The sequence below is a fragment of the Balaenoptera physalus genome (genome assembly GCF_965194825.1).
Source record: "Balaenoptera physalus genome assembly, chromosome: X".
Lineage (NCBI taxonomy): Eukaryota > Metazoa > Chordata > Mammalia > Artiodactyla > Balaenopteridae > Balaenoptera > Balaenoptera physalus.
The window spans coordinates 10,724,859-10,738,775 of record NC_138903.1 but is presented as its reverse complement, the minus strand read 5'-3'; the positions used below and the strand labels follow the sequence as shown (position 1 = coordinate 10,738,775).

The 13,917-nt window shown below is 45.3% G+C and overlaps 1 protein-coding gene and 1 long non-coding RNA gene across 5 annotated transcripts in view; one reads left to right on the top strand and one right to left on the bottom strand.

Moving 5' to 3' along the window:
- Window positions 1-13,917, bottom strand: part of FRMPD4 (FERM and PDZ domain containing 4) — a 530,997-nt gene that overhangs the window by 78,461 nt on the left and 438,619 nt on the right. For all 4 annotated transcript variants that reach the window (XM_082446916.1, XM_082446919.1, XM_082446917.1 and 1 more), the window contains one exon: window positions 13,260-13,362. In XM_082446916.1, the coding sequence (XP_082303042.1) occupies window positions 13,260-13,362 (103 nt within the window). The remainder of the gene's footprint in view (window positions 1-13,259; window positions 13,363-13,917) is intronic.
- Window positions 1-13,917, top strand: part of LOC309652985 — a 373,352-nt gene that overhangs the window by 93,149 nt on the left and 266,286 nt on the right. The window lies entirely within an intron of this gene.

Here is a 13,917-nt window from a genome sequence, read left to right as displayed (position 1 = left end):
TGACCTAGAATCGGTAACAAATTTCACCTTGGTTGTTTAGGCTGGAGATTCTCAGAATACAAAAAAGCAAAGATGTTGAAATAAAAGTGAAATCTTATTTGGAATCATAACACATTACAATTGCTTCTATCTAAATGACAAGATCTACAGTTTTGGGGTACTTTTTTGTCTAACCATATATATCACATGGAGAAAATGAGTCTATATTTTATCTTTTAAGCTGTTATCAAATGGCTTCTTGACTGCTTTTTAATGTCTACTACATGGTGGTATATAATTTGGCACACTTAATAAAGACTGATTTAAAACACATAGAATACTAATAACAAGCAAAGGTGTTGAAATTAAGGCCAATTTGAGAGACATGAGCTCATATGTTTGTATGTGGAATTGAAAAGTATTTCAGAGTGGAAAAATGGCACTAAAGAAAGTGCCCATTTTCCTTGCTTCTGCATTTTATCCAACATTAAAAACAAAAGACTAGGTAGTCTACACTAGTTGTAAGAAATATCCCATTTCTTTGTATTTCCAAATAACGTACCTTTGCTCTGAACTCCTGCCCAGTTGGCTGGTGGGAAACATTCTCAGTTTTGTCTTGGGAGAGTTCCCCTCTTGCCTGGGTCATGCAAGGGTCCTGGGGGTGTTATTCAGCTCTCACCATTCAGCAAAGATCCTCTGGTGGCTGAATCCACACGTCCACCGCAGACTGGCCTGCTCAGTGTCTAAGGGTCCCTTAGACAACAAGCGGCAACAGGGAGTGGACATTGGGCTGACTTCCTGGCTTTATCAAGTATTGCTCAAGTGACCTTGACCAAATTACAGAACTTTCTAGTAGAGTACAGAGCCTTGCATTCAGTTAGCACTTGTCTAATCCTGTTTCCTTAACCATAAATTGAGTCCAATTACCCCCAGTCACAGAGATGTGCCAGGATTTGTGTATGTGGCCCAGAAAAGGGCTTAGTAAATGGTGGCTGCTTTCCCTTTTCCTTTTTTTTTTAAAATTTCAGTTCAAGTGCCTCTTTCAGCAGCTTCTGCTTGCATGAAAAAACAAGGTAGCAAAAGAGTGTCAAGGGAGTACAAAATCTATCTCTGTATCTTACTTGTTCAAAGAATCCTTTTCTGCCTCAGATTTTAAGCCAGTACATTTTTATAGATCCTATTTATAACTAAAATCCACTGTCCTACCATTTTATTTATGAACATGGGGGTCTCTGCTACAACACCAGCTGGGTTCCCAGCAGGGAGAGGGGTGGATCTTGATAATTGCTACCTCCCTGGTCCCTGCTCCCTGCTCTGTCGCTTGGGAACAGGGACAGGACTTGCCTCATTACCTCTCTCCTCTCTTCTCAATCATCTCATGGGTATTCTGCCATCTTGGAACCTTCCACCCACTGGAACCATTCACCTGCAGGAATTTGAAAATTGCACCCTCTTGAGAAAAAGGTAAGATGTGCTGACTACTGATCACAGTACGCTTAAGCTGGAAGCATCTCATGTCAGTCATCTCCAGTGCTCCTCAGTGGGGTAGGGGCATCAGTGACTGGGGAGCACCACCAGGATTCAGGGGATAAGGCCACAGAGGTTAAATGTCCTGCCATTCAAAGACAGAGAGAGCTGTACAATGAAAGATGGTCTCAGATGGAACGCCTATGGTTCCCATCCCCGCCTTTTGAGGGGTGAGGACTCTCAAGCTGTTACACGCTCATACTGACAGAGCTGGTTGGGAGACGCCTGGCGTAGAACCATGATCTTCTCTCTCCCAGGTGCAGGTCTGTTTTGCACTACCACACTCTCTGCATCTTAAGGACAAGGGGGCACAGTGATAGTACACAGCATGGATGCCGATTCAGTTACAAAAGGAGAAGGATGTTTATCTTCAAGTTCATACGTAAACGATCACAGAGGGCATAAATACAACCCTTAGAATCCCATACAGAAGGGCAGCAAACACTGATTTTCCCAGAGGAAAGACAAGTTATTGAGTTTAACGTCAAACTAGAGATCATCTTAAGTGTGGACATAAATGTGATTCTGGTTATGTTCGGTATATGATGTGACACTCGATTAAGACATGGGGGGCAGGTTTATTCCAAAAGGAGAATTTAAACCACTTACCAAATACCTTCTTTCAAATCTGTGAATGGAGACTAAGGTGACGTGAGGAGACTGAGAACAGTGAAGTCAGTAGAAGTGAGGCAGACAGAGATGATACAGTAAATGCTACTGATGGAGTGATGGAGATGTTTGGAACACATGATGTGTCAAGGCTAAAATCAACACAGTACGCAAAAGCGTGAGACAAGCAATGGACCTGCTTCTGGCTTGAAATGTGTGTAGGCGGATTCATCCATGTGGCTGCCTTCTTGCCATAGGAGGGGGAGCAGAAGTGCTGTCTGTACCCCCTTCGGGGCCTGACCTGAAGAAATCTTCCATGGCCCTTCCAGCCTCTTCCCTTTCTGCATTTTGACGGGGACAAACCAGGAGCTAGGTGTTGAAGATGGCAGAGTCACAAAAGGGAGAGGGTCTGAGTTAGGTGCCCAGATTACCCCCTTAAGGAGAGCTATCCAGCAATCAGGAGTACCCATTCCATCAGGAATTTATGTGATTGACAAATAAATTCCTATTGTGACTGAACCTTTGTATGGGTTTGTATTTGTTACAGCAGCTAGTGCTATCTTAATCCTGGTCCCTGTCATTAAGAAACACACAGACTGGGACTTCCCTAGTGGCGCAGTGGTTAAGAATCCGCCTGCCAATGTAGGGGACACGGGTTCGAGCCCTGGTCCGGGAAGATCCCACATGCCGCAGAGCAACTAAGCCCGCGAGCCACAACTACTGAGCCCATGTGCCACAATTACGGAAGCCCATGCACCTAGAGCCCATGCTCCGCAACAAGAGAAGCCACCGCAATGAGAAGCCCACGCACCGCAACGAAGAGTAGCCCCCGCTTGCCACAACTAGAGAAAGCCCGTGTGCAGCAACGAAGACCCAATGCAGCCAAACATAAATAAATAAATTTATATTAAAAAAAACACACAGACTTGTGACAAAGACAAGTTTACATATAACGGTAACACTGTGTGGTACAGATTATAATAAAAATATATGTACAGGGGACTTCCCTGGCGGTCCAGTGGTTAGGACTCCGCGCTATCACTGCTGAGGGTCTGGGTTCAATCCCTGGCTGGGGAACTAAGATCCCAAAGCTGTGTGGTGCAGCCCCCCCCCCTACAAAAAAAAATATACACACACACACACCCCCCCCTCAGTGCATCAAGACATGAGAGTAATTAACTACTTTGGGGGGTGATTAGGGAGGATCGGGAAAAGCATCACAGAAGTCTTTGATGTTTATCTATTTGTTTGTCTCATTTTTTTCCCTTCTCTCTACCATCCAAAAAAGGATTTTAGGTGCCCAGGAAGTTCATATCATTTGCTTTATCTTTATTATTATTGCTGGCAAAAAAAAAAAAAGAAAAAATGTCCAGCACCCTCTGCTTTATTTCTCTGCCTCTATGTCCTCTTATCTTCAGATCAAGTCTCTTTCAGTTTCACTGGTTTAAGTCAGGGGTCGGCAAACAACAGCCTATGGGCTAAATCCGGCCCACACTCTTGTTTGTGTAAATAAAGTTTTATTGGAACACAGCCATGCCTGTTTGTTTACATATTATTTATGGCTGCTTATATGCCACAACGGCAGAGTTGAATTGTGACAGAGACCATGACCTGCAAAGCCTAAAATATTTACTATCTGGTCCTTTCCAGAAAAAGTTTGCTGACCCCTGATTTAGGTCATTCCTAACCTAATGTCAACCTCAGGAGGGCACACGCCAATAGCCCTGCATCTTTCCATACCCCCTGCGCCCCTCTGACAGAACACTCTTGTTCCCGCCACAACACACTGCACACTTCATCCCACTGCTGCACACCTGTGTGGTCCCCCCAAGTCAAGTTCACTGCCAATCTCTGCTGGGTTCTAGCACCCCAGGGATGAGCCCTGGCTGCCTTTGCAAACCCTGAGTTTCAGGGCTTTTAATTGTTCCCCAAGTTACCTTTAACCTAAAAGATGAGATTTCTACCCAGGATCCTCTCTGGTTTTGGGTGACTTCCGGGTTTGTGCTCCAATCTCCCAGGAGCAGCAATGACGGCATCTGACACACAGAGACCAGCTGGTGACAAGTCACAAAGCGCTCCCCTGTACATTACCTCCTTCGACCCTTAGACAAAGCCTTAGAAGTGCAAATTCTAAGCGATGATGCTGATGGAGACCCGGACAAAGACAGCAGTAACTCAGATTTATGAAGCGTTCCTCATGTGCTCTTACCCTGCTAAGAGCTTTACTCGCTGTGGTTTACTGAACTCTCACAACAGTGCTATGAGGTAGGTCTTCATTTTATAGGTCAAGAAACTGAGGGTTATAGAAATTAAGTCGTTGCCCAAGGTCACACACAGTTAATCTAATGCGGAGGCAGAACTTGAATTCAGATTTTTCTGATTTCTACACCACATGTCTTCTCAATGGGTAGCAGGACAATATTTTGAAATATTCACCGCTGTTCACCTCCATGCCCATTTCTTTGTTCTGCTTGGTCAGCTCTATTTCTTTGACCATTTGGTCAGCCAGACCACAAAACACTCATCACTGCAGGACAGGGTTGTTACAGAAGAAAGTAGAGAAATACATAGGTTCCAGGAGCTCAGGGCTAGGAAGGATATTCGATAAATGAGAGTGAAGCTCCCTCCTCTCCAGAACGGGGACTAGTGAGAGGCTGGGGGAGATGGAGAGAGTCTTGGGGCGAGCAGAAGAGCACCAACTTGTGGGTGCCTGGGAAAGGACAGGCGTGCTCCCCCTCTTTTGAGAAGCTGATCCTCTGGGAAAAGTCACTTAGGAACCACCACAAAGCCTTGTGGGATTAAAGAGCACAACGACGGTGTCTTCTTTCCTAGTGAGAACCCGGAAGGTGACAAGATCCCGGAGGGAATTAGCCCTGGAGTTATTCAGTGTCCCAGTATGGCTCAGGAGGGGCAAGTGCACCCAAGATGACAGAGACATGGCTTCGGAAGGGTTGACAGCAGTGGACAAGGAATGACACAGTAGCTCCCTGCCTACGTGAGTGATCAAAAGCCAACCAGATGGGCACAAAGATATCTCAGCAAATTCTAGTGAGATGGATGATGTGGCCAAAGAGGGGACACACTTCACCTCTCCCAGTGCCTCCTCCCACTACACCCCCTCCCCCCAAATGTAGACTCAGCACCATGGAAAATGGGATGAACTGACCATACATTAGGATCAGGATTTGAAATAAAATCTGGATTATTACAGATAACAGATAAATAACAATACACTTCTTGCACATCTGAGTGTGTGGCCTGAGATTCTTGCCAACCACACCCTCCACTGTGTTGCCTGTAAAAACAGGATCTGGGGGCTTCCCTGGTGGCACAGTGGTTAAGAATCCGCCTGCCAATGCAGGGGACACGGGTTCGATCCCTGGTCCGGGAAGTTCCCACGTGCCGCAGAGCAACTAAGCCCGTGCACCACAACTACTGAGCCTGCGCTCTGGAGCCCGTGAGCCACAACTACTGAGCCCGAGTGCTGCAACTACTGAAGCCTGTGTGCCTAGAGCCCGTGCTCCAGAACAAGAGAAGTCACCGCAATGAGAAGCCCGTGCACCACAAGGAAGAGTAGCCCCTCCTCGCCCCAACTAGAGAAAGTTCGCGCGCAGCAACGAAGACTCAACAAAGCCAAAATTATTAAATAAATAATTAAAAAACAAACAAACAAACAAAAAAAACAGGATCTGGCTTTGAGTACCTGAGACCCTCTACTGAAATCTCTAGGGAATGAGGCTTATACCTTGATCCCAAGCATGTTCTGATCACAGGCTCACCAAGATAATTTTTTTTTTCTTTTCAGCTACTTATACAAAGGGCATGGAAGACTTTATAAATTTGTAGTTCTAAAGGAACATGGCATAAGGCCAATAATTATCTTCATTTTTTTTCTTAATACAAGTAAGGTACTTGTTAAGTTAATACAAGGTAAAACATGCGGTAGTGTCAACCATATGAGATAACTGAAAACATGCCCTAGTTTAAATTTTTTTCTGGTTCTTCCATCTCCAACATTTATTTTCCATACATGAGTCGCATAAAAGTATCTACAGTAATGGAGAGATTTAATGAGAGAGTGGGAGATGGTTATGAAAATCTAAGGGACATTAAAACAATCTGGGTGAAGTCATTTTTCTCATTCATTTTCATCATATGTCATTATAACCTTTATGAACTATGGACTCAAATCCTTTTTTCTACACTATCCATATTAGAACGTTTTCCCACACTTTCCATCTTCTAGAATCGCCGACTTCTTTCTCCCCAGGCTCTGTAATTTCCAATTGTCAGAAACTGTGTACACTGCAAGTGTGTATTAGGTGAGACCACAATCTGTAGTGTCAGCATACCAAGGGGCTGCTCCTTTGTGTTTCCACTGAAAGTGCTTGCTGGTTTTACTATAATAAGGCTTTATTATATCATACATCATCATGCATATTTTATGTGCAGGATGCTCAGTAGATGTTTTTGCTTTGTTTTTTTACTACGCAGCACCGGGAGGCATCTAAGCCCAGCTGAAATTAGACAGGAAGGTGACCTTCTGAATATATTCTTCTGCAGACACAGTGCTCCTGGAACATGATCTGATTTGACTTTCCATTATCATTCTGATGAGGAGGGACTGACAGAAAGACAGATCTCATTGTTAGATGGGTCCCTTCTAAATGGCTTATTTCACTCTTAAGCTTGCCAGGCTCCCGCTGACCTCAACGAGCAGGTACTCCTGAGTGCTTCCTACTAAAATCAAGGCAAATGTTTGGCCAACCTGGAATAGGAGACAGGCTATTTTTGTCTAATCCAAAATTGGAGTGGAGCTGTCTATGGGGTGAAGGCACTAAGACCCAGGTTCTAGAGCTCATTTCCAGCTCTGTTGTTTGCTGGGCCCACCAAGTAAGGACTTGATATGCCAGATAGCCAGCTTGGTCCCAGTAAGTTGTATTGGCTTTCTTCAACTCCCACTGCATGCCCCCCTCCAGGCCCTGAGCAAGTGCCCAGGTTGAGCAAGTCCTTCAACCTCTCTAAGCCTCAGTTTCCACTCTGTTATGTGAGTACAATTAACAGTACTTGCTCGCTGTTGTGGGGACTACGCATGATGAGTGGGTTAAGAGCATTCACTCAGGAGCCAGATTGGGTTTCCCTCCACCTCTTACTAGCCATGGGATCTTGGGAACATCCCTTACCCTCCCTGTGCCTCAATTTTCCCATCTTTAAATTAGAGTAAATGGGTAAGCACTGTACCCGTTCACCATTGTGAGGATCGAATGAGTTTTAATACACAGAAAGTACTCAGGACAGGGCATGGTAAGCACCACATAAGTGTAGCTGGTCTTAACACTAAGGAAGAGTGTTTAGCAGAAGGTTTAGCACAGAACAAGGACTTAAGACATGTTAACTCTCATCATCATTATTAGTTGGGATAATAACAATTATTATATTTATATTAGTTTATATTATATTATATATTATAATAATATATATTTTTAAGTGTCAAAAAGTTACCCTTAACAGTTATACGCAAAGCTTTGATCTTGATTGTAGAAGTGAGTTGGCTCATTGCTTTTGTAGGGATGTAAGTGTTCCAGGAAAATACAAGTCCTCCCGAATAATCTTCCTGGTCTTAAAATGAATATTTGACATTGGTTGGCATGTGTTTATGTATATTAGTTACTTAGGTAAAAGGAATGTTACTAAAAACTAGTGTTCTTATCCTCTGTGAATTTAAGTAGTGATTAGTAATTTATCATCTATTTTTATTTCTTATAGTTACTTTCTTATCGGAGGAACCCTACTGCTCCCCAGGAAAGCTCTCCAATTCCAGGTTATTAGTAGAGAAGGGGTGAGAGATGTGGGCAACCTTGTGTAGATGGGGCCATAGCTATAGCACTGCTCATTAATTAGATCAGCTGGAATAGTCAGCTTAGGTGGTAAGAGAAAACAGATGGAGGAATAGTTAGCTGCCCCATTTCAGAGGAGGGGAGAAGGCGGAACTAGTTTCCAGTTCAAGCCTTGGGCCTTCTTATTATGGGGTGGGCAGCCCTCAGCTTCTACTGCTACAATGGAAAGGGAGCCAGCATTTCCAGAGCCAGCTGCTAGGGCTCTAAACCTGGGGTTGGCCTCAGGGGGGTCAAGGAACATTCTGATATACGCAAGACTATGTATACATGTGGATTTTTCTGGGTGGAGGTATACGTCCATGGTGTTTATCAGATTCTCAAGGGTCTCCCGAATCCCAAGAGACTAGCACCTCCCATCTAACGTGAGCCAGATTTCTGCTGCTGCCTTGATGAGGTGATTGAGGGACGGCGGGAGGAAATTTTGAGACTGTGGTCCAGGACGGCATCTGGGCAATGGATATTTCCATGTCTGCCAGCTGGAAAGGGAGTGTCCTTCAGGAGGGTCTGGGGCTCCCAGAGACAAGGGGAAGATCTATTTTACGAGCCTCTCTCCATGCCTAAACCTGCCCTTCCACGCTGGGCCAACGGCTACCCTTTACCACATCACTACATCCCTGCGCGCTCTTGCCCACCCCTACCAAACATTCCCACCCAACACCACCCGCCCCCCAAATATGGTGCAGTTAACTGGAAGTCTCCTCCTTGAGGGCAGGAATCATGTTTTAGGTATTTATACATTCCCAGTACTCTACATGACATTTGCTACTTGTTAATGCTCACTAATTGTGAGCACTGTAAATTAATTAAAGAAATTAATTTAAAAAATGAATTTAATTGGATTGGCTAGCCTTGGGGGAGGAGCGTGATTCATAGTGTCTATGAGCAATTATACGCCATAGTTTTTAAAAATAACATTTTGGAGACTGTTTTAAGTTAATTTGTCTAGTTGTGAAAAGCCACGGGAAATTATCCTTGGATACTTCTAAAGAAGAAAGATATGGTAATTTGCAAAGGGCATGAATTCTTCAAAGATTTCACTCCTCCACCACTACAAAGTATGAGTTAGAGTTAAAAATCTAGAAAACTATGAAATGAACGGAACTCATCTAATTTCAGTGCAGCAATTATAGCTCTTTTTGAGGATACATGAAAAAACCCAAATGTGGTTACTATAGCAGTAAACTGGTCTCCAAGAAACGCTTTCATTTTCTCAAGAAAAAAAAAATGTTACAATAGAGCAGCCAAATGATAAGAAAAATAATCCACAAAGAAACATAAATGTATCTGGAAACAAAAAATGATCCATGAGCAAATGTGGCAATGGGAAAAAAAGAGAACAAAATAAGACCAAACCACGTAGGCAAGTAAATGGATGCCAATTTTTAAAGAGAGAATTTTATAGTGTTATTAAAATGATGAGTGTTTTCCCAAATTTCCTCAGTGGCTAAGAAAATGAGAAATTTTATCAAACAGAAAGGGAATTTATCTTGTGTAAGATACAGATGTTAATATTGGCTGAGAAGCCTAATAAAAAAGAGATTATTTTACAAGAGCTGAATTTTCAGGTTAGCATACATATGGCAGATAGATGACTAAACTGATGGGAAGGCACAGGAAAATTTTCTAATGGATGAACTTTTTCATTAGTGAGAAGAAATACATTATTTCAAAATTCTGGTTTAATGAATTTGAAGGTATCTGCTCTTCAACACAATAACTCCACAACCAGCTGCATTTCACCTCTGTGAATTGCACTGTATCACTGGGCTTAGATTTATTTGGTTAAATAAAGTACCCTGTTACTTTTGTAAAGATAAATTTATTGCCTTGAGATTAAAAGGGAGTAAGTTTTAGGATGACGTGTTCACCATCTCAGTAGCATCTGGGCCGATGTGTTTTTATCACCAGCAAAATCCTTTCAAATCTGACAATTCCCTCAAGTGGCCAATGGGGGGCTTGTCTGTCTTGAGAGGTCCCACCTGAACAGGTGTCACGTAAGCTCCCTGAAGGCTCTGGCTCACCTGTCCCCGTGGATGGGGTGCCTAGCTTGGTGGCCTGCATCTATAGTAGGTGCCGGAGAACGTGTGATAAATCGGTGAATAAAATGAATGTTTTTCGGAGGGATGGATTCATTAGCTGACGTTCAAGCTCACAGAAGAGCTGCAGGAGGGCTTGGGGAAAACCATCTAAACCGGTCATTTCCGAAGAGCGCTCTTCAGAGCACACACCCTCCCAGCACATCGCTAGTGGGCACCTGCTATGGGCCTGGCGTTGGGCCAGGCTGTGGGGACATGGCAGAGGACAACACAGACAAGGTCTCTGCTCTCACGGAACTTGGGATCCAGGTCACCTGATTCTACAACATCAAGCGTCATTCCTGATTCAAACTGTGTCCTCGTCATCCAGCAGTGAGACACCAGCCAAGGGACACTCAGACCACATTCTAAAGTCAACTGCAAACACATGGGATTCGCCAGAACTTTCCAAGAGGAGGCCCAAAGTGGTGAGCTACTGCCAGCCACCTCCTCCTCTTCCCCTCTCCTTCTGGGAAGGGTTGGGGAGAACCATGGAGCTGTGAGAAGGCCGCAAGGCCGTGAGAGTTCACGTCCGCCCCTCCAGGATGAGGTCAAGTGGACATCTTGAAGAATAGCCGGTCTGGCTGGTGCCGTACCCAAGAGGTCTTGTAGGAAAGCTAGTGCCAAGAGGGTGCCCTCCTCTCCTGCCACCAAAGAACCCACAGATGAGCCTCACAGAAGAGCCAGCATGTACGTACTGGGGATGTGAAGGGAGGCGACAGCCAATGCTAATCAGAGAAGCCACAGTTCACCCAGAGAGGGCTCAGCTCTCTCTCCCCCACTCCGGGGATGGGGAGGGGACGGGTTGTGACAAGGGCAAGAGGGTTTTCTGTACCTGCTTAAAAACGATGCATGATTTCCACGCCAACCCATTTCAAACACAACCCCGTCATCAAGTATGTGGGAATCTTGTTTTAATCACAACCCCATACGGAGAGAAATTCTCTGCGTATATGATTTGGGGTTTTAATCTAAATCTGACTTAACCAAAGAAAATGTGATTGGTTACCTTAATATTTCCTAAAGCGGGGGTTAGCATACCTTTTCAGGCAAGGCCAGATAGTCAATATTTCCATCTCTGCGGGCCCCAGTTCTCTGCCGGGAGTACGCAGCTCTGCTACGGCAGGGAGAAGGCCTTCTTAGATCATATGTAAATGAACAGGTGTGGCTGGATTCCAAGAAAATTTTATTTATGGGCTCTGAAATTTGAATTTCATATGATTTCTCTGTGTCACAAAATATTCTCTTATTTTTTGCCCAACTCTTTAAAAATTGCAAAAACCATTCTTAGCTCCTGGGCTGTCCGAAACAGGTGGCAGGCAGGCTGGATTTGGACCGCAAGCTGTTGTCTGCTCTCCCTTCTTTTAATTGGTTCATCTATCCAACAAATCTTCATTGAGCTCCATTACATAAAACGTCCGATAGAGACTTTTGTTTACAGAGATGCCATTTTCTTCCACGATGCATTGAACCAGAAGGGAAAATCTTTTTTGGAAAAAAAAATCTTTCTAAATGCCCTGGAAGGATGGCTAGGACATGATCACATGCTTAGATGGCTTTTTCTCCATTTCTGTCCTGCAGCCAGCAATTCAGTCACAGCAAACACAAACAGAGATAGTTTATTTCTTCTGTCATCCTCTGAGCACAGAAATCAACAGGACTGATCACAGAAGCGCGCGCCTAGGGGACAACACGATGACCGTGCAACCTGTCATCAGCCCCAGTGTGGCGCTCCAGGATGCAAGCCCACATAAGGCTCAGAGCCCGCCCACACGAGGTGCGTTCCCGCTGACATCCACACGCATCTCAAGAGAGAAGTGGTTCCAAATGGTCGCACTGCAGCTCCCTCCCAAGGGCACAAAATGCGGCATCGCTCCTGACCCTGGTCTTCCTGGTCCCCAGGAAGAATGGCGGTGAGTGCTCCCGGGTGCCCAACACGAGGCGCAGTGCCCGCTCCCATGTAGGCACTTCCTTTAGAGATTTGGACGCCCCAGTGAGGACAGGCACTTTGCCAGCCAGCTGCGAAGGCTCCACTCTCTGGAGCCTACACTAAAGTAGGGTGACCAGGCCAACCATCTGGGGACGGAGGGCCGTCTCAGGATGTGGGCCCTTCCCTGCTAAAACTGGGATGGTCGGTTACCCTAAAAATAAGCCTTCTCTATTTCTACTTCTCTGTCTTCTCACCCTCGTCCCAGTTCTTCCCAGGAGGTGTGACCATCCAGCACTTCAGTGTAAAGCAGAAGCTGAACTAGGCTTGGGAAAGCAACTTTCTCCAGAAAACCCCAGAAATACTCTACTTTTTGCCTCTCTCAGGGTACAGATGTACCTTTTGTTATGAGAGAGCATAAATGTTCGAAGATCCCATTCTCGGTTTGAAGTGTTCTGAGAGCCTTAACTTCTGATTCCATCTCGCCTCAAAAGATCCGTTTATAAAAGACAGATGTCACGCAAGCCAGTCAGTATCCCCCAGTGCCCCGCAGCACGAGGGGGTCCACTCATCTAACAGACACAGCTTCATTTGGAAAACTTCTAAAGACCCCTTTTGCCCTCAATTCACCATGGGGGTATAACTCTGGTGGGCTTTGAAGAAGATTCTTGACCAATATTTTACCATCACATAAAATACATTTCTGGCGCCCCCGTAAGAATATCACATAACAAATGATGTGCATCTATGCTGAAACTAAACCAATAAACCAAGCACATTTTCAAAACTGTCCTACTTTTGACCTGATGATCCTTTTTCCTTTGTTGAAGATTTCAAAATTCAGTAATGAATCAGTCAAGTATGAAAAATCGGTGAACTGTATGTTTGTGTATCCATGGGATAATGTTTAGAAAAGTACTGCATGCTGATCTCCTTGATTATGGAATATCAATGTGTTAGTAATCTTGGAAGGAAACCAAAACGCAACCCTTGGATGGAGCAATGGAAATAGGACTATTTCATTCACCCTATGCACCCCGAATGTTAACAGAGCGGGCAAGTGGGTGTCTCTGTTTACTTAGCCTGGATTTTTACATCAGAGGGCAGTGCCAACAGCATTTTCAAGGTGAACGTGTCAGCTGGGGTTCCTGTCCCGAAGTGGCCCATGGGAAGCCCTTCCTCTGTGGGGTGAGGTCTCAGAGCTGCGCAGCCGCCGGACGGGGCCCCGGTGAGTGAGTCGCCTACCTGACCAGGTCGATGACCCGTTCCCTCGGCGCGGCACTAACTGGCTCATCGTTGATCATTACAATCTGATCTCCTGGGATCAGCTTGCCTTCGGAGGGGCCACCTGGAGACAAATGAGAGCGAAGAGCAGGTGAGAAGACCACTGGTCATCCATCCATCTGTAGCCTCCTCTCCCTGTCGTGATTCCTTGTGAGCAATGGGCGCTATCAGCAAAAGCAAAAGCCACCCAGAGAATGGGTGTTCTCTCCATCGTCCTTCTCGACGCTAGACAGAACCGGGGAGGGGCGAGCTTTGGAGAAGCTCCTGGGGCCCAGGCTGCACCCTGGCCAATGACATCAGAAGCTCCGGAGGCAGGACTCACACATCAACATTCATCTCAAACTTCTCAGGTAAGGTTGAGACTGGCAGTGCTTCCCATACTTTAACAGGCTTATGAATCAATCACCTGGGACCCTGTTGCCCTGCAGACTGATTCCGTAGGTGAGGAGGGGTGCGGGGTGACATGATGCATGTCTCACAAGATCCCAGGGGCTGCTGAGGCTGTCAGCCAGCTGACCACACCCTGAGTATCGGGACCCTTAGAAGAAGGTATTCCCCCGACAGGTAGCCAGTCAGTTGGGTTGATCCCCGGCAGCCAGAGTCGCGACCACCTGAGCAC